Source organism: Aspergillus vadensis (assembly GCF_003184925.1).
Source record: "Aspergillus vadensis CBS 113365 unplaced genomic scaffold BO88scaffold_5, whole genome shotgun sequence".
NCBI classification, from domain to species: domain Eukaryota; kingdom Fungi; phylum Ascomycota; class Eurotiomycetes; order Eurotiales; family Aspergillaceae; genus Aspergillus; species Aspergillus vadensis.
The window spans coordinates 275,768-293,770 of record NW_020292043.1 but is presented as its reverse complement, the minus strand read 5'-3'; the positions used below and the strand labels follow the sequence as shown (position 1 = coordinate 293,770).

Here is an 18,003-nt window from a genome sequence, read left to right as displayed (position 1 = left end):
GTCCGAATATCATCAATCAAATTGTGTCTTGAATACCCTTACTGAGCGACCAGACCCCACAGCTTAGCTTTATATGTCTATGCCTAGCTCCTCCCCAGTGTAGTTCTCCTGCCCTCGCGATAGTATGTCAACCACAGATTTACCCCAGTATTATCCGAACAACTTGACCCCGCTAGATATCAATCAAGAAACCCTGGAAAACGCTCTCAAAGAGTTGCAATTTGCCGTGAATCGTGGTGCAACTTTATTGCAGGAGGGTTGTCCTCCTCAGAGCGAATGGGGCAAAACCTACAACACGGGTTTATACGTGGGATTTCCAGGTATGCGTATAGCTTTCACACTGTTGGCGGTTGAGTGATATGCTTAATCACAACATATCGGCAAGTGTAATCTGATGGATCTTCCCTTGCAGGAATTGCTCTTGCTTTCCTCCGACTGGACCATCAGGTCAAAGCGTTCAGCAACAAAGATGTCGGACTTCCTCTTGACTTTCGCAGACTTGCAAGCGAGCAAATCTTGCCACATGGCCCTGACATTCCACTTTTGCCCGGAAGAGTAGCACCTTTTGGCTCCCCAAGTGTACTTGTGGGACCTTTGATGCGGATTCTTGCAGCTGCGCAATCCGGTGCATCCATGTCCGAAGCTGATATTGAATGTCTCAGAAATGTCGTACAAGTGGCAATCGGAAATCCCCACATGCTACCACATGGTGATGGAATGATGGGTACGGACGAGGTTTTGTATGGCCGAGCGGGTCTACTGTGGGTTGTACTGAGCGTGAGAGCTCACAAGTATGACGAGAGGGCCACGGGCCTTCTGACGTCCATCTTTGAGTCTGTTCCGGATCTTGTTGATGCTATAGTCAAAGGTGGGCTTCAAGGCAGAGAAGACTATGTAGAGGAGTATGGGGAGAGAAATGCTTTGCCGTTGATGTGGCACTGGCATGAAGATCGGTATGGCTTAGGAGCGTGAGTAATGCCCCCACCATCAGCACAAATGCTGAGCAACAAAACGGCAAATCTAACATATCTGACTAGGGTACACGGGATGTGTACGTTACGTCTATGTAGAAAACCTCGGGGTATATTCAGCTGACAAGATTTTCTAGCCGGCATACTCGCGGCCCTCCTAGCCTGCGACCCTGAAGAGCTCAACGACGGTGCTTCGCGTGATTACCTGCCCCTGATAGCGGAAACAATCACCAGCCTTTGCAAGATATGCATCGCTCATGATGGCCACCTCCCAACGACTCTTCCCGATCGTGGCCCTTCATCCAAGCGCTCCTCACCTCTCGTCCAGATTTGCCATGGTAGTCCCGGCATCTTGACCCTTATGGCAAGCGCCAGGCGGAACAAGCCCCTGATCTCTAACTTCTGGCAGCCAGAATGGGATATAGCAATTCGCTTGGCAAGCGAACGGGTCTGGGAAGAAGGGCTACTTTCCAAAGGCGGCGGGATCTGTCATGGCATTACGGGCAGTGCATGGTCATTGTTGCTTCTGCACGACAGCTTCGAGTATGATAAGGAAGAGATGCAAGCTGCTAGGGAGAAGTATATGGGGAGAACACAGACTACCAACGCAACAGTTTTAGATACCGGGCTCACTGGTGACTATTTCCTGTCGAGAGCGTTGGCGATGTTGTTGCATGTGCGGGAGACTCCTCCATACCAAAGTTCCGTCACGCCAACGTCTAACATCTATCGACTGCCTGATCGCCCATTTTCCCTCACAGAAGGCCTGGCTGGAGCTGTCTGCGCGTGGGCAGACGCATGTGTATCTGTCCAGATGAGACTGCGAAGCATGCTTCTGCAGAAGAAGTGGCCGGACAGTTCTTCATCTTTGAAGTCAGATCCAACCTTCCAAGATCTCGAGAGCTTGAAATTGGGAATTCCAACGCTTGCTTATCACCGGGCTACACCTTTGCCTTGAGAAGTGAATATGAGAGCGTTCCTATTGGTTCTGAGCTTACGAACAAGTTGTAACAACCGCGAAGTATGTATGGGAATCCTACATGTATGTCGCTCAAGCACAAAAATCATCGCTCCAAATATTCAACATAGGGGAACATGATGCTAAAAGGCTCCAAACTCCATGCTCTTGAATAAACTCCAGTCGCTGATAAACGAGAGTAAAATCGTAACCTCGATCAAAAATCACTAACTTGTCTCATACGGGCCTAAAAAAGCGTAAACCCCGTGCGATACATGGGTGGTTGTCCCGGAAATTCAGTCCTGTACTCGACACGTTTAGGCAAGTAGTTCCCACTTGGAGCTTCCACAGCAACTCTCCATCTCCGCCAGCAGTTTGAAAGCTGGTGATTTCTATCACCACAGAAGGTGCAACGCATCTGCACCGGTCGGTGAACAGGCCCTCCCTGCATTGGTTGACTGTAACTTCGATTCCTTGTAGCTTGCTCCCGTTCTCGACGCATCTGTTCGACCACGTAGTCATTGATTTCCTCCTGACTGGGCCGCTTAGCATGTCCTCGGATACTTCCACTGCGATTACGGAATGCCTCATCCTTATGCATCTGTTTGACAACGAATGCGTTGATCTCGTCCTGAGTGAGAGCGCGAGGATTTTCCGGAACCTTCAATGGCGATGCAAACCCTCTCTTGGCAGCACCATGATCACCACCCCATGCACTCCTTCCCCGCTGCTGACGGATTTTCTCTTGCTCCATGGCCAATTGGGCCAGCTCCTGAAAGGTCACCTGCTCTGCAGGATTGGAGGAGCACATCCGACCATCTCGCAGCATGGCAGATGCCCAGTCACTCCAATCAGGACATTCCTTGAGCTTTGTCAAGAAGAGCATATTGATCTGCGAATCGGGTATATAGGAATCATCGTCAATTTGTGTAAGCCCTTCGCGGATTGCTTGGATGAGTGCGACGAAATCGGCGATCATGTCGGACTTTTGAGGGTCAAGGTCGAGCACCTCGCTGACTTGGTGCATCCTGCGAATGTTTCGCTGCCATGGCTCCATTTTGGCCTATGGAGCAAAGGAATTGAGAATATGAGAGTAAGAAGAGAGAGGAGGCCAGTACGTATCAATTAAGCGCCGTGAATCAGTGGTTTTATTTGTCGGCGATGGTTTGCTGACCGTGCGGGGGATGACGTCAGAAAGAGGGCCGTACAATTACTGTATCCATACGATAACAGTGTCTTGTTCTTATCGTCGCTTCTGTTCTCTCCTTTTCTTCAGCTTTTATTCTCTCCTCTATGGTTGGGGTGCTACTACATTCCATATCCCACAGTAGGATGTCATTATCCACGGCACATTAGAGTATGGAGTTTCTTTGGCTCTATGGATCCTTCGGGCCTTCCCTCGCCCCATCGTGAACCGTGGCAGTGCCCGACGCCCATCTGCAAGTCAGCAGCATCTCTTTTGGGGGCCGCTATTCTCTTAGTTTCATTTGTTTAGCGGCGTGTGACAACCAGTCCAGAAAATTATCCAACCCATCATTTCTCTCAAATGTACTGCAGACTGTTTCTGCGCATCCTGCTAGCCTGATCTAGGACAAGGCTTAAAGGCCCCATCACCCGGGTGGAGAGAAGTCGCATCGCGTACAACTGTGACGATGGATACTGTGCCACCATCCTACCAAACCGCTACCACCAGAGACGCATGGTCGATTATAGCACACTACATTCCGTCAAGCGACCTATGCGCAGCGGTCTTGGTATGTCAGAAATGGCATGGTATCTTCATGCCCTTTCTGTGGGGGGATCCCGCTTCCCACTTTGGAACGGATAACGATGCGGTTTATGGTAGGTCTGAACCATCCCACGACTGTTTGATTTGACTGTTTGACGCTGACAAGACACACTAGTCGCTCTTACAAGGTTCAGAAGGACACTAAAATATGCCCGTCTTGATGTGCGGATGCTCACCCATACATTGCATCTGCCGCCTGCTCTCTCGGAGATTTATGGTGGTCCAAGACCTGAATGGCTAAAAGAGATTCTGGATGCTCTACCGTGCCTCCAGTCATTGATGGTTTCGAAGCTACCATTTTTTGACCACAATGCTATGACCGCCTTGAGAAGATGTAGCCCACTTGGAAATAATGACACTACTTCACAGACCTACAATGTCCGTCTGCTATTGGCGGATAGTGAGCCAAATGCGACATCACACGGTATCGCGGAGACCTTACTTCGCTTCCCTGAATTGATCTATCTTGATTTGTCTTACACCACCCCTGCGCGGGATCGCACGGTCCTGTCATCGCTATCACAGTTGGAAAACCTCCAGGTCCTCAAGCTTCGAGGTATCGGCTTAAAGGACAACGATGCAGAATTCCTGGCCAACGCCATCGGACGCAGAGTCCGATTTCTGGACCTGCGCAATAATCTGCTTACTGATATGTCGATACGGTCTTTATTGCAAGCGTCCTTCTTACCCCCTGGTGCTGAGGATAGAATACAACGAGCGACACTAGCGTCATTGGGATCCCTTGCACACTCTCCGCAATCGAGACCCTTACTGTTTGACAGGAGATTTCTTAGAACCCCGCTTTTAGATGAACAAATCCTGAAAGCTTTAACACAACCATTGACAGGCCGCTCCTGGGTTGAGGATTTATCCCATTCAGGCATAACACACCTCTATATCGCCGAGAATCCTATTTCTGTGGAAGGGGCCGCAAGTCTTTTGTTCTCATCTCGCCTGCACGCTCTGGATGTGGGAACCGTTGACACTATAGAGTCTATCGGAAGAAACCAGAGCTCTCTTGCTTCGCCTCAGGACGACACCCACAAGCTTCCTGGTGCTGAGAAATTGATTCCCATCCTGGGGACCGTTGCCAAGGGAAACCTCACCTATCTTCGAGCTCATCATGCCGTCTGTACAGTTGATGCGCCGTCAAGGGAGACCTCAACGGCGGACATGTTGCTGCCAGAGCTCCCTGCTGGGAATGAGAGTGAAGTGCGTACAGAGGCAGAGTTAGGTACGAACCATGAGATTTATGAACTAGCCTCAAATGAAGCACCGATTTTCGAGCTTCCTGGCTCACCAGTCCCGCAATCTCCGGACTGGCCTTCGCAGCCCGCCGAGCGGGGTCGAAAGCCAATCATCTATGAAGACGAACCACTACCTGACCTGCGACGAGGCTCTGTCTTCGCTCCCGAGGTGATCGGGGCAGACCAAGTCAGTGATGACGAGGGCCCGAGCAATACCTCTGCCGCAAGGGCATCAAATCGCTTGCCCCATGATATCTCCTTCTCTAGCATTTCAAGCATCTCGGTGGGTGCAGCGGGGTCTATCCCGCAATGTTCTTCTCCCCTTTCAGTCGAAGATTCTCGAGCCCAGAAGATCCAGGAGTTGCTTGCTAAGCGGCCGAAAAGTCTTCCTCGACGTGATAACAAAAGGTATTATTTTCCGTACCTGCATCCTTCGCATGTCCCTCATCTTGAAACATTGGTTTTGACCGACGTTCCATCTCACGTACCGCCGAACTCGCCGATCTTGGAATCTCTTATTCGATTTATAACCGCTTGCTCAAATGAAGCATCACTTGCAACCCTACAAGCCGGATCGGATTATTCGCTCGCACCTGGAAGAGCTCGAGCCAAAGCTGAACAAGAACGTGCCAGGTCTCTATTTGGTCTACGTCGCTTGGTGCTCGAAATTACACCTTCAGTTAGGTCCAACAAGTTATCTAGATGGACGCCAGCCAGCTACCGGGTAGGAGCTTCAAAGTCAAGTACCGGTGATCGCGATTCGGAGAAGCTATGGTCAGCAGCAATAGGCGACTTCAGCTTCTTTGACGAAGAAGAATGCGGAGTACCCGAAGTTTATTCAGGGAGATACTTCCCTATGGCAGCCTTGAACGAGAAAGTGACATTGATTCCAGAAGATGACGATGTTCACCCCTTACAGCCCGACATGGCTTCTTCACCAGGTATGCTTCATCCAGATCCTTTGCGCTCGAGATCAAACTCAGTCGACCCCACGACTACGCCTCGGGACATCCGTTCGCACAGCCCACTCTTGGACAAGGTTAGAGAAATGGGACCGCAGATTGATGTACCAGACGTTGATCTGGTCTCTGAGTTGGCAGCATTTCGACGTAGTAAAAAGGCAGAGTATGAGGAAATGCTGAGGAGAGATCGTAGAAGACGTGGTACTGTCGGCACTATGTCCTCTCGCTTCTCTCCTTTCGTCTCCTCCTTTCAAGCGATCTCGCCGTCGTCGAGCATAAATACGTTGGCGATGGCATCAGCGCCTCATTCACCCATTGCTCATTACTTAGAAGGACACTGGAAGGGGGAAGTGAAGATTGTCCGAAACCCAACGCCAAAGGGCCGAAGCGGGATGGTAGATATGTATGGAAACTATTTTGAGAAGGGCTATTTGTACCCTTGATGGAGCCCTTATATTGTTCGTGGCACTACTTACTGTCTATAGAGATCGCGAGCATGATACCCGATATATATTACTCTTTGACATATACATCGTAGACAATCACACACAGCTGACTGAACGATAGATGAGAGAGTATTCATAGTAGTAACACCATCGTCACGTTCTTTATGGTTATACTACAAGAACCAGAACTGCCAGTCGTCTACCATTCAATTATGGAGGTGTAGTATCAGGCCTACAACTAGGGCACACGGAGCTAGTACGATAGATAGTACACACCTCGCGGACAACCCCTCTAACAATAGTAGATCATATAGAGCAGATCCATACAATCAAACATCTCTTTCCTCTAGTATCTCTAGATAGCAAGCAAGAGACAACAGAAGTTTAGCTTAAGCAAAGTTCGTTCTTCGTTTTAAAAAAATTTGGTATAGAATTTCGTCTTTCACACACGACTCCGCGCGCATAATTCATTTCAACCCCGAAACTGAAACCCGTTCATTTCCATTTAAGAATTCCGCATAAAGTATAGTAAAGAAGTTATGGTGTGGTTTTTTTCAGACAACATAAAGAAAAATTATAAGAAGCAACAGTTAAGGGCCCCTAAACTAATTCCATTTTTCTTTTATTTTGAAATCGTTGTCATTTCCTTCCTTACATAGCCTTGGCGGCCTGAGGGGGGTTCAGCTTCTTGCCATCCTTGTTGTACCTGATACGAGGAGGGGGAGCACGGTTGCGACGACCTTCCCGGGAGCGGACACTATAGGAATTAGATTATTAGCTTTGTTTTGTTCTCGATTTCGATGATGGTTTTCGACGCATTCATCGTTGTTTTGGGTGGGTGGCGTACCGAACAATCTTGCCGTGGATAGCGCAGGAGACGCAGTACTGCAGCTTCAGGTACATCTTGGGGACGGCGTAGTCGGTGAAGACGGAGGCGTCCGAGATATCACCTATAGAGTTGGAAAAAAAGAACCAGTCAGTCCGGTGTTGTCTTTCAGGGTTGTGTCGAATTCCGTTCACTCGTGCGTCGCGCTGTTTGTATCGGTTCCTTCTTCTGCTCCCCCCCTTGTCGTATTCCGGTCGAGTTCATTTCGCTTCGATTCATTGCATACGCACACGCATGTAACACCCCCACTTCCCAGCTCTTTCGGAACGAACAGACAGCGCGCGCGGACGGTTTCGGGAAGAACTCAGATCAATGGAGGAAGATCGTGGAACGTACGGATGGCAGCGGACTCGACCATGTTGCGGATGGTGAATCTCTTGATGGCCTTGTCCTTGGGAGTGCAGCGAGCGCAGTTGGAGCAGCGCACGGGCTTGACGTGGCCGCGGCCGTTCTTGTTACGACCGCTGTAAAAGAGGTTAGTTTATCGGTTCCTTTTCTTTGAATTTGCGAATTTCCATGATTTCGATTTTGATTTCGCCATTTCTTCAATCTTCTTCATATTTTCCCCAAAATCACACAACACTGTACGGTAGCCGGGCCATTCTGCGGTAAATGTATGGCGAGTTTTTCTTTTCCGTGCGGCCGTCTTCATTCAGGTGTGCGTAGATTGTGTATATATGTATATATGGCATGTGGCATGTGGCATGGATGGGTGGGATAAGGAAAGGGTTCGGTCTTACTTGTTCGCCCTCTTCTTGACCATCTTGACGGATTTCTCTGCAGCAACGGGTCAGAGAATGTAAGTCAGGGAGAAGGGGAAGGGAGGTTGTCGCGTACTTGGCTGTCGGGTTTGGTTGTCGTAAAGGCTCCGGAGTCGTCTCTTCGGGATGAGGTTGTGTCGGGTTTGTGTGGTAGCCCTATGCCCTTAAGCGAGCTGGGTCACGGGATAGGTGGCCTCAGGCGGTTAATGCTGAGTTTTAGATACCTGAGGCATAAGCGGAGGGGTGACATCGGGAGAGTGGCGGACGGTGGCCTGACCGCCCCTGCCTCAGGCAATCGGGGAGAAAGTTGAAAAAGTTGGGTGATCCGACTGGCGTTCACGTGCCGTGTCCCGAAGTGGACTAGCGCACATGACCCATCCCGACCCAAAGTTACGGTACACCAATACGGTATTCTGTTTACTCAGGTCGAGTATTGTGAGTGGTCCCCGTGCCATCCCTCTTTCTCCCTGAAACTGTCATTAACAGCAAATAGTTCGGCCAGCCGAATCCACTTGGGATCTGCTTCTACCTTTTCCCCCCCCTGGGTTTGGCTTGGTGGCTGCTGGCTTGTCTGCCGTATCTTTCTCGTCCCTCCAGATCATCGCGTTGTGTCTCGCTCTCCCTCTTTTAGTCTTCTTCCTCTTCCTCTTCATCTGTCTTCCTTGCGTGACTTGTCTCTGGTTCATTACCATTTCTCAATCCTCGTTCGTCCTTCACGGGGGTCGTGTCTCCATTCCACCGCTCCGCTGCATTCTCCGCTCTCTCTTGACCGGTTCGTGAGACACAGACCTGCCAGCCTACCACAGGTCCGCCATTCCGGTTCGGCGCCATGTCATCCACACCCACTTTTAAGGGAACCATTAGCCACAAGACTGTCGGTAGAGGCAGGCTGCCCGACTTTGACAGTCACATTCCACGTCCTCGCCCAGAGACTTCCTCTACAACTCATACCCCCCAGACCGCGTCCAGCGACATTGGCAGTTCCACCATGAGTGCCGCCAGCAGCCGTCAGAGGCAAAACCAGTCCAAGCGCGATGAGGTATGGCACGCTTTTCCCCCTTTGGATTGTTTGCAACTGCCTCGGAGAAAAAGGAGGTGAACCTGGAAAAAATCTTGTCCTGCAAGTCGTTTCTCGGTTTTCGAAATTTTGATTGCTCAATGCCTCCCATTGACTTTTCTAACCACTCATGGACTTAGGCTATCCGACGAAAATTGGAGGCCGACCTCAACAAGAAGAGACATGCCCCGGCACGAGCAAACCGCTCCCGCAAAGCTCCCCCCGGTACCGTCCTCGCATTGAAACCTAGTCAAGCCCTCCAGATCAAGCCGAACACCTCCATCGCCGAAGCCGCCCAGTTGATGGCCGCGAAGAGAGAAGACTGCGTGCTTGTGACTGACGATGATGACCGGATTGCTGGTATCTTTACGGCCAAGGACCTCGCGTTCCGCGTGGTCGGCACTGGCCTGAAGGCGCGGGAAATCACCGTGTCTGAAATTATGACCAAGAACCCTCTGTGCGCGAGAACGGATACCAGTGCCACCGACGCTCTGGACCTCATGGTCCGGAAAGGATTCAGACACTTGCCGGTTATGGACGAGAACCAGGATATCTCCGGTGTTCTCGATATCACAAAGTGCTTCTACGATGCGATGGAGAAGTTGGAACGTGCATACAGTTCGTCGCGTAAGCTCTACGATGCATTGGAGGGTGTGCAGACGGAACTCGGCTCCAGTCAGCCCCAGCAGATCATCCAGTATGTCGAAGCGCTACGACACAAGATGTCCGGCCCTACGCTGGAAACCGTCTTGGACGGCATGCCCCCAACAACTGTCTCCGTCCGCACCACAGTCAAGGATGCCGCCGCCCTGATGAGGGAACATCACACCACTGCCCTGCTCGTACAGGATCAGGGCTCCATCACGGGTATCTTCACCAGCAAGGACATTGTGCTGCGTGTCATTGCTCCCGGTCTTGACCCTTCAACCTGCAGCGTCGTCCGCGTGATGACCCCTCACCCTGATTTCGCCCCCAGCGACATGAGTATCCAGGCTGCGCTCCGCAAGATGCACGGTCAGTTACTCCCATTACCCCCGCTGCGCTCGAGAGAAGAAACTAATGCGGGGATGTATAGATGGACACTACCTCAACCTGCCCGTCATGAACGATGCGGGTGAGATTGTGGGAATGGTGGATGTGCTGAAGCTTACGTACGCCACGTTGGAACAGGTCAGTAACAGCATGTTTGATAGTCTAGAAAATATTGTCTAACCTGCAACCAGATCAACACCATGCAGTCGCATGATGATGAGGGCCCGGCCTGGAACAAGTTTTGGCTGTCGATGGATCACGAGTCCGATTCCATGGTCTCGGGAAGCCAGCAGCCCGCGCAGCGGTCAGTACTCAGCCCTGAGTCTCCGAAGGCTAGTTATGACGCCCGAGACAGCGTTCTCCCCAACGAATCTGCTTCTCACCATGGCGGCGACGAGCACTCTGAATACCACGTGGACCCGCACCACGGAGAGCACGTCCCCTTCCCGTTCAAGTTCAAGGCTCCTAGCGGCCGTGTGCACCGTGTTAATGTGTTCCCCTCTGCTGGCATTGCTGAGCTGGTTGCTCAGGTGTCGGCCAAGCTGGGCCCCGAGGCGGATGCCGTGGGTGGCGTTCCCAGCTGCGACGAGGGCAAGCTGAGCAACACGGGCTACGCTCTGAGCTACCTGGACAACGAGGGCGACACCGTGTCGATCACCACCGACCAAGATCTGGCAGATGCCGTCAGCCTTGCCCGTCAATCGCACCGCGATAAGGTCGATCTCTTCGTCCACGACCCTACGCAGCCTCCTATTCCTGCTACGCTTGAACCCCAGCCGGTGCCAGCCCGGCCCATCGAGGAGAAGAGTCCCATCTCCGAAGACCGGTCTGAGGAAGAGTCCCTGGTGGCGAAGCCCCGCGCTCAGTCCTTCCCTGTACACCAGCCCGAAGAGCAGTTTATCGCCGGAGTGCCCAACGACCTGCTGCTTCCGGGTGCGATTGTGACCCTGGCGGCCGTCATTGCGGGAGTGTTCATTCTGAGCCGGGCCACTTCCCGGTAAAGCGATGTGCATCTACCTGTCCGTGATGAAAGAAAGCAAGTACCCGTGTATCTATTTCCTTTTCGACGTCTCCTTTCGCGTGTCATATATCTGTAACCCCAAGAGCGTTTCGTTTGTGTGACTAGTTTCCCTTATGCATTGGTCAATCTCCTTCCTTACATATGGTGGTGGCCGAAGTCCTAATTGTGCCTGTTTATATTGTTTCGGATACCGTTAAGTTCGTGAGAGCGTAAGGTTACAATAGCATGTTCTGCTCCCATTCGGGAAGCATACTTATAGACCACCCACCAGTACCGGACCATCGTCAGGGTCAACATCATGAGGGATTAGGTAATTAGCATATTTTGCATGATAGACATAATAGTTATCGGTATAGCCAAGGGACGTTCCTGGATGATTTACCGAATCCTGCAAGAGGGGTTAACTGCCTGGCTGCCTGAAGGGCTTGCCGGAAGGAGACTAGCGCGGCGGCCTTGGGGGGAAATTTTAGGATTTTGGGAAAAGCTGATTGGGGCGTCACGAGCAGAAAGCCGTGAATATTAGTTATTGCCTTAGTCTAGTATTATTGCAGTCACTTTTGACCTTTCTTCCCTCCTTCACCATCAAACATCCAGGCTCTTTTTCTCACTATCTTCTAAGCCTCGCGCTATTCACGGGCCCTCTTCTTTCTGTCCCCCCCTCCTGTTCACCCGCAGCTCTCTGTCCGGCTGCGATGCTGAGCTGGGATTTTACCCGCGCTGGTACTTATTCATATTGATTGATCTTCACTCTACTCTTTTTTTTTTCTTCCCTTTATTTTTTTTTCCTGGTTGGGTTGCCCGTTCATTGATTGACCTGTCTGGTTGCTTGGTGCCCATACCGCCCTCCCTCTTCCCCCTCGACTGGTCAACTTATTTCTTCCCCCACCAAAACAATTTCTCCTCCAAAGGGCCAAAAAAAAGTCCCTTTCACATCAACCACCACCCCACCCTCCACCACCTGGGTTCACCGCTGGACCCCGTGTCTCCTAATTTCCCGCGATCTTGGTGGTTTTCAGCTCGGGTTGATTGTTCACACTTGAGCTGTCAAAATGTCGCTACTCCCCCCCGAGGTCCACTCGGCGCTCTCTCAGCTCCTGCGCGCGCTGTCCACTCCCGACAACACCATTCGTGCCCAGGCGGAGGAACAGCTGAACAATGATTGGATTCAAGGCCGTCCCGATGTCCTGCTGATGGGCCTGGCAGAGCAGATCCAGGGTGCGGAGGATGTGCTAGTAAGTGCCCTGCTTGGCTTTTCCTCGGTGGGCCCTTGAAGGACGTTGGTCCAAGACATTCGAGTCGAAGATCAGCACCCCCGGATTATAACAAGCGTTATTTTGATCCCTCCGGACTAGTGGCAGTTGAAGGAGACAAAAAGGTGGTTCGCGTTCAGGTCGCTCATTGTTGCATCTCCCCCCAGACACGTTCTTTCTCCGCCGTTCTCTTCAGAAGAATCGCGACCAAGACACGAAAAGACCCCGTCACGAACGAGGCCAAGGAGCTCTTTTCGACCCTCACCGGCGAGCAGAGGTTGATCATCCGTCAGAAGCTCGTGACTTGCTTGACCAGCGAGTCCGTCACAGATACCCGCAAGAAGATCGGCGACGCCGTGGCCGAGATTGCCAGACAGTACACTGATAACGGTAGGCGCCGTGAAGGACCTTGATACGTGCTGGATCTTTCCAATCTGATACATGTGGCTTAGGCGACCAATGGCCCGAACTGCTCGGCGTTCTCTTCCAGGCTAGCCAGTCCCCTGACTCCGGCCTGCGTGAGGCCGCTTTCCGCATCTTCAACACTACCCCCGGTATCATCGAGAAGCCTCACGAGGAGGCTGTTGTCGGTGTGTTCAGCAAGGGTTTCAAGGATGACGTTGTCTCAGTATGTCAACACGGCCGTACCCCGGGCTTGAGGCTCCAAGCCGTATGCTGATCGCCGTGTGTACAGGTGCGCATTGCCGCCATGGAGGCCTTCGCTTCGTTTTTCCGCTCGATCGCCAAGAAGTCCCAGCCCAAGTTCTTCTCTCTCATGCCCGATCTGCTCAACATCCTGCCTCCGTTGAAGGAGTCGTCCGAGAGCGAGGAGCTCTCCTCCGCCTTTTTGTCTCTGATCGAGTTGGCCGAGATCTGTCCCAAGATGTTCAAGACCATGTTCAACAACCTGGTTACATTCAGTATTAGTGTGATTGCCGACAAGGACCTCAGTGACCAGGTCCGCCAGAACGCTCTCGAATTGATGGCTACCTTCGCCGACTATGCGCCCTCGATGTGCAAGAAGAACTCCGAGTTCGCTCAGCAGATGGTGACCCAGTGTCTGAGCTTGATGACGGATATTGGTGTGGATGATGAAGATGCTTCTGAATGGAATGCGTCGGAGGATGTACGTTCTGTTTCGTTATCTTGCATGGTTATCGTGGTGCTGACATATTACAGCTCGACTTGGAGGAAAGCGACCTCAACCACGTTGCGGGTGAACAGTGCATGGACCGTCTGGCCAACAAGCTTGGTGGCCAGATCATTCTCCCCGCGACCTTCGCCTGGATTCCTCGCATGATGTCCTCTTCTGCTTGGCGCGATCGCCATGCAGCTCTCATGGCCATCTCCGCCATCTCGGAAGGCTGCCGCGACCTGATGGTCGGCGAATTGGACCAGGTGTTGCGACTGGTTGTTCCCGCTCTTCAGGACCCCCACCCGCGCGTGCGCTATGCTGGCTGCAACGCTCTGGGCCAGATGAGCACCGATTTCGCCGGTACTATGCAGGAGAAATACCACTCCGTGGTGCTGACCAACATCATCCCCGTGCTTAACAGCACCGAGCCCCGTGTTCAGGCGCACGCGGCCGCGGCCCTGGTCAACTTCTGCGAGGAGGCTGAGAGAAAGGTGCTGGAACCGTACCTTGCCGATCTCCTGCAGCACCTGCTGTTGTTGCTGCGCAGCACCAAGCGCTACGTGCAGGAGCAGGCCCTTTCGACTATCGCTACCATCGCCGACTCGGCTGAGAATGCCTTCGAGCAGTACTACGATACCCTGATGCCTTTGCTGTTCAACGTCTTGAAGGAGGAGCAGTCCAAGGAATACCGCCTGCTTCGCGCCAAGGCTATGGAGTGCGCCACGCTGATCGCTCTGGCGGTCGGCAAGGAGAAGATGGGTCAGGACGCGCTGAACCTGGTGCAGCTTCTGGGCAACATTCAACAGAACATTGTCGACGCCGACGACCCGCAATCGCAGTACCTTCTCCACTGCTGGGGCCGCATGTGCCGCGTCTTGGGCCAGGACTTTGTCCCTTACCTCCCTGGTGTCATGCCGCCTTTGTTGACGGTTGCCGCTGCCAAGGCTGACATTCAGCTTCTCGACGATGAGGACCAGATCGACCAGGTCGAGCAGGATGAGGGCTGGGAGCTGGTGCCTCTGAAGGGCAAGATCATCGGTATCAAGACCAGTGCACTGGAGGACAAGAACACCGCCATCGAGCTCATCACGATCTACGCACAGATCCTGGAGGCTGCGTTCGAGCCGTATGTTCTGGAGACGATGGAGAAGATTGCCGTCCCCGGCCTTGCATTCTTCTTCCACGACCCCGTGCGGGTGTCGTCTGCTAAGCTGATCCCCCAGCTCTTGAACTCGTACAAGAAGGCTCACGGCGACCAGTCGGCTGGATTTGCCGGCATCTGGAACAAGGTGGCGGAGAAGATCATTGAAGTGCTCAGCGCCGAGCCCACAGTCGACACACTGGCGGAAATGTACCAGTGCTTCTACGAGTCGGTGGAGGTGGTCGGCCAGAACTGCCTGACCCAGCAGCACATGCAGGCTTTCATCGAGTCGGCCAAGTCGACGCTGGAGGACTACCAGGTCCGCGTGAAGGCACGTCTCGAGGACCGCGCGGAGGCGGAGGAGGGCGAGGAGGACAACCTCGACTACGAATACGCGATTGAGGACGACCAGAACCTTCTCAGTGACATGAACAAGGCTTTCCACTCCATCTTCAAGAACCAGGGCACGACGTTCCTGCCGGCGTGGGAGCAGCTGATGGCCTTCTACGATGCGTTCATCACCAGCCAGGACCCGACGCAGCGGCAATGGGCCCTGTGCATCATGGACGATGTGCTCGAGTTCTGTGGACCCGAGTCGTGGAACTACAAGGACCACATCATGCAGCCCCTGGCAGCCGGCCTGCAGGACCCTAATGCGGCCAACCGCCAGGCTGCGGCGTACGGTGTCGGCGTTGCTGCCCAGAAGGGCGGTGCCGCGTGGGCCGACTTTGTGGCGGCCAGCATCCCCAGTCTATTCCAGGTGACGCAGATCAACCAGGCGCGCAGTGAGGAGCACGTGTTCGCGACGGAGAACGCATCGGCCAGTATCGCCAAGATCCTGCACTACAACGCCAGCAAGGTGCAGAACGCTCAGGAGATTGTGGCCAACTGGATCGGCACTCTCCCTATCACATTCGACGAGGAGGCTGCTCCGTACGCCTACTCCTTCCTTGCGCAGCTGATCGACCAGTAAGACCCCGATTTGCTTCATAGTACTTAGTAATCATACTAACCCAGATTCAATAGACAAAACCCCGTGGTGATGTCCAGCGCCGACAAGGTGTTCGGACACATTGTCCAGGCACTGGAAGCGGAGACGCTGCAGGGCCAGACAGCTGGCCGGGTGGCCAACTCGGCGAAGCAGCTGGTGGCCGCGACCGGGCTGAACGCAGAGCAGATCCTGGCGGGAGTCAACCCGGACAACCAGGCCGCCGTGCGCAGCTACTTCCAGTGAGTCAATATACACCAGTTGGGGACGGGGTTCGGTTTGGGAAATGTTCATATGCCATGAGTTGAAATGAGATTTGCGATGTGATAAGGACAACAACAACAACCACCAATAAGGATATGGGATTTTTATTATTTTTTTCGACAGTTATTTTCTATATCTCTTCTATTGTTATGCTTTTATTGTTAAAGGTGTATAGCGGTTTTCATGAGAAGACAAGACAAGACGTGACGTAGTCGGGAGCCATAATAAGCCGAATACATACATAGTACTACATATACCATAAATCTTCTTCACTCCCAGTCAATCAATTCTATACTGTAGGATAAGTATATAAACAGAGAGAAAAAGAGATATAGAGAGAACTAAAGAAGGAGATAGACTAAGCAACCATGTCTAAAATCTCCAACACCTGCCCCTTCTCCTGCAACGACACCACATTCGCCCGACACCACCGATCACGCAGACTATGCTCCGCCAGCGCATCGAACTGATCCCGCCCCACCCCGACCGCCTGCAACGACCGCGGCAGCCCTAACTCTCTAATCACTGCGTCTAGCACATCTCCGAGATCAACTTCTGCTGCTTCTGCATAATGCTTACGAACCACCCCGGATACGCCCTCCTGCCGAAGCAGAAAATCGCGAAGCTTAGTCTGTCGGACAGTCACATCGCTGGTGCTGCTGCTGGTGCTGCTGCTGCTGTGCTTGGCGTTGTATTTGCATACGGCAGGGAGGAGAATACAGCTTGTTTCGCCGTGAGGGACACCAAAGGGGCCGAGCTATTCATCACGTAGTCGTTAGTATATATACATGTACCCTGTTAGAAAAAAGATACATAAGAAAATGAATGGGGGTCATACCTGATGTCCAATCCCATGACTCGCCCCCAAAGGTAACCCGGCCGAACAAGCAGCCATAGCATCCACACTGCCCAAGGCACAATCCAACCTCGCTGCCTTCCCTCCATCATCATCACCATCTTCTTCTTCTCCATCTATCCCCCCCTCCTTATTATCTAATCTTCTACACCTCACCAACCCCGGAACTAACAACCCCAACGCATGCAACGCCAATCGATCCGTCTCCTCCGTAACCCCATCTTTACTTCCCACCCCGGAGGAAAGATACGTCTCGACGCAGTGATCCACCGCCCGGATGCCCGTCCCTAGCCAGATCCGCTCGGGAGTGGTGGCAGTCAGCTCCGGGTCAAGTATCACAAGCTGCGGGCCGCGGATCGGTGCCCCGAAGGAGTATTTCCGCCGGGAAGTGTCGTGGGTGGCGCCCGCGAAGGAGGAGTATTCGCCTGCGGAGAGGGAGGTGGGGATGGAAATGATTGGGATGGAGGGGGGTTTGATGGGTGGGTTTGGGGTCGGTGGTTCGGTGGTTAAGGTGAGGAGGGTGTCGGGGGTGGTGGTGTTGTTGGTTATTGCCTATAGTTTGCCAATTTCTTTTGGTTAGTATATGTGTTAGGGAAGGAGAAAGGGGGGCCGGGTAGGGAAGGTATATTACCAGCGCAACCACCTTCGCGGCATCTGTTAGACTTCCCCCGCCGAGGGTGATCAGGAGATCTACTTCCGCGGCTTGGGCGTCGCGGACGACTTCTAGTACTTCGGACCACAGCGTGTGGCTTTGCATGCCGATGCGGGTTCCTGCAATCTTGTTCGGTCCTAGGGCGCGGGTGAGACGGTCGAGGGCGTCGGTGTTGTGGGCGAGGGAGGCGGAGCAGAGGATGTAGATCTTGGAGGCGTGGAAGAGGTCGGTGATGTGGCGGGCTGCTGCGGTGGGAAAAGGGATGCCGTAGGAGAGGAGAGGCCGGGGTCGGTCGGCGAAGGCTGGACGGAGGGTTTCTGTCATTTTGAGAGGGGGATAATGGAGGATTGTATACTGGGTTAATGGAAGTGAGAAAATGGATGTTGGTCGCGAGGGGAAAATTGGAGTATTGGAGGGACAAGAGTGACGCTTATATACACAGTGTGAAGAGATTGGATGTGGGATCTGCCTGTCAGCAGACTACAAATGGCCCCAATCATGGGTGATGTACTCTGAAAATAGCTGGGATGTATACACAAGACTAGAAGATGAGGTGGAATTACTTGCTTCCCTCAGAGACCCGCGAG

At 52.7% G+C, this 18,003-nt stretch overlaps 7 protein-coding genes across 7 annotated transcripts; 4 read left to right on the top strand and 3 right to left on the bottom strand.

The window, feature by feature from the left end:
* Positions 1-124: 124 nt before the first annotated feature.
* BO88DRAFT_478138 (lanthionine synthetase C family protein) lies at positions 125-2,226 on the top strand (the record flags this gene model as incomplete). The annotated part of the gene is made up of 4 exons (XM_025711985.1): positions 125-320; positions 413-968; positions 1,038-1,051; positions 1,109-2,226. The coding sequence occupies 4 exons, from the start codon at positions 125-127 to the stop codon at positions 1,927-1,929; spliced, it is 1,587 nt and encodes a 528-aa protein (XP_025565246.1). The 3' UTR covers positions 1,930-2,226.
* On the bottom strand, positions 1,975-3,205 carry BO88DRAFT_433430 (uncharacterized protein). Its single transcript, XM_025709419.1, has one exon. It carries the CDS (start codon positions 2,984-2,986, stop codon positions 2,177-2,179), a length of 810 nt encoding a protein of 269 aa, XP_025565245.1. The 5' UTR covers positions 2,987-3,205; the 3' UTR covers positions 1,975-2,176.
* A 376-nt stretch (positions 3,206-3,581) lies between these two features.
* BO88DRAFT_423348 (leucine rich repeat domain protein) lies at positions 3,582-6,370 on the top strand (the record flags this gene model as incomplete). Its single annotated transcript, XM_025708640.1, has 2 exons — positions 3,582-3,771; positions 3,834-6,370. 2 exons carry the CDS (start codon positions 3,582-3,584, stop codon positions 6,368-6,370), a joined length of 2,727 nt encoding a protein of 908 aa, XP_025565244.1.
* A 654-nt stretch (positions 6,371-7,024) lies between these two features.
* On the bottom strand, positions 7,025-7,861 carry BO88DRAFT_412632 (40S ribosomal protein eS26; the record flags this gene model as incomplete). Its single annotated transcript, XM_025708092.1, has 4 exons — positions 7,025-7,130; positions 7,221-7,323; positions 7,596-7,723; positions 7,848-7,861. 4 exons carry the CDS (start codon positions 7,859-7,861, stop codon positions 7,025-7,027), a joined length of 351 nt encoding a protein of 116 aa, XP_025565243.1.
* Positions 7,862-8,849: 988 nt separating this feature from the next.
* On the top strand, positions 8,850-11,110 carry BO88DRAFT_442077 (CBS and PB1 domain protein; the record flags this gene model as incomplete). Its single annotated transcript, XM_025709929.1, has 4 exons — positions 8,850-9,059; positions 9,218-10,091; positions 10,153-10,247; positions 10,271-11,110. 4 exons carry the CDS (start codon positions 8,850-8,852, stop codon positions 11,108-11,110), a joined length of 2,019 nt encoding a protein of 672 aa, XP_025565242.1.
* Positions 11,111-11,682: 572 nt separating this feature from the next.
* BO88DRAFT_402799 (nuclear import receptor PSE1) lies at positions 11,683-16,166 on the top strand. The gene is made up of 6 exons (XM_025706201.1): positions 11,683-12,362; positions 12,548-12,770; positions 12,833-13,008; positions 13,075-13,506; positions 13,560-15,625; positions 15,683-16,166. The coding sequence occupies exons 1-6, from the start codon at positions 12,180-12,182 to the stop codon at positions 15,888-15,890; spliced, it is 3,288 nt and encodes a 1,095-aa protein (XP_025565241.1). The 5' UTR covers positions 11,683-12,179; the 3' UTR covers positions 15,891-16,166.
* A 100-nt stretch (positions 16,167-16,266) lies between these two features.
* BO88DRAFT_442075 (iron-containing alcohol dehydrogenase) lies at positions 16,267-17,950 on the bottom strand (the record flags this gene model as incomplete). The annotated part of the gene is made up of 3 exons (XM_025709928.1): positions 17,396-17,950; positions 16,747-17,316; positions 16,267-16,665 (listed from the first exon to the last, which is right to left on the bottom strand). Exons 1-3 carry the CDS (start codon positions 17,738-17,740, stop codon positions 16,267-16,269), a joined length of 1,314 nt encoding a protein of 437 aa, XP_025565240.1. The 5' UTR covers positions 17,741-17,950.
* Positions 17,951-18,003: the final 53 nt, after the last annotated feature.

Excerpts from the sequence above, each read along its gene's own strand:
- BO88DRAFT_433430 (XM_025709419.1), bottom strand. The coding sequence starts at position 2,986 with ATGGAGCCATGGCAGCGAAACATTCGCAGGATGCACCAAGTCAGCGAG.
- BO88DRAFT_402799 (XM_025706201.1), top strand. The coding sequence starts at position 12,180 with ATGTCGCTACTCCCCCCCGAGGTCCACTCGGCGCTCTCTCAGCTCCTG. Across the intron at positions 12,363-12,547 it reads AGGGTGCGGAGGATGTGCTA|ACACGTTCTTTCTCCGCCGT; the intron begins GTAAGTGCCCTG and ends ATCTCCCCCCAG. Across the intron at positions 12,771-12,832 it reads CAGACAGTACACTGATAACG|GCGACCAATGGCCCGAACTG; the intron begins GTAGGCGCCGTG and ends CATGTGGCTTAG.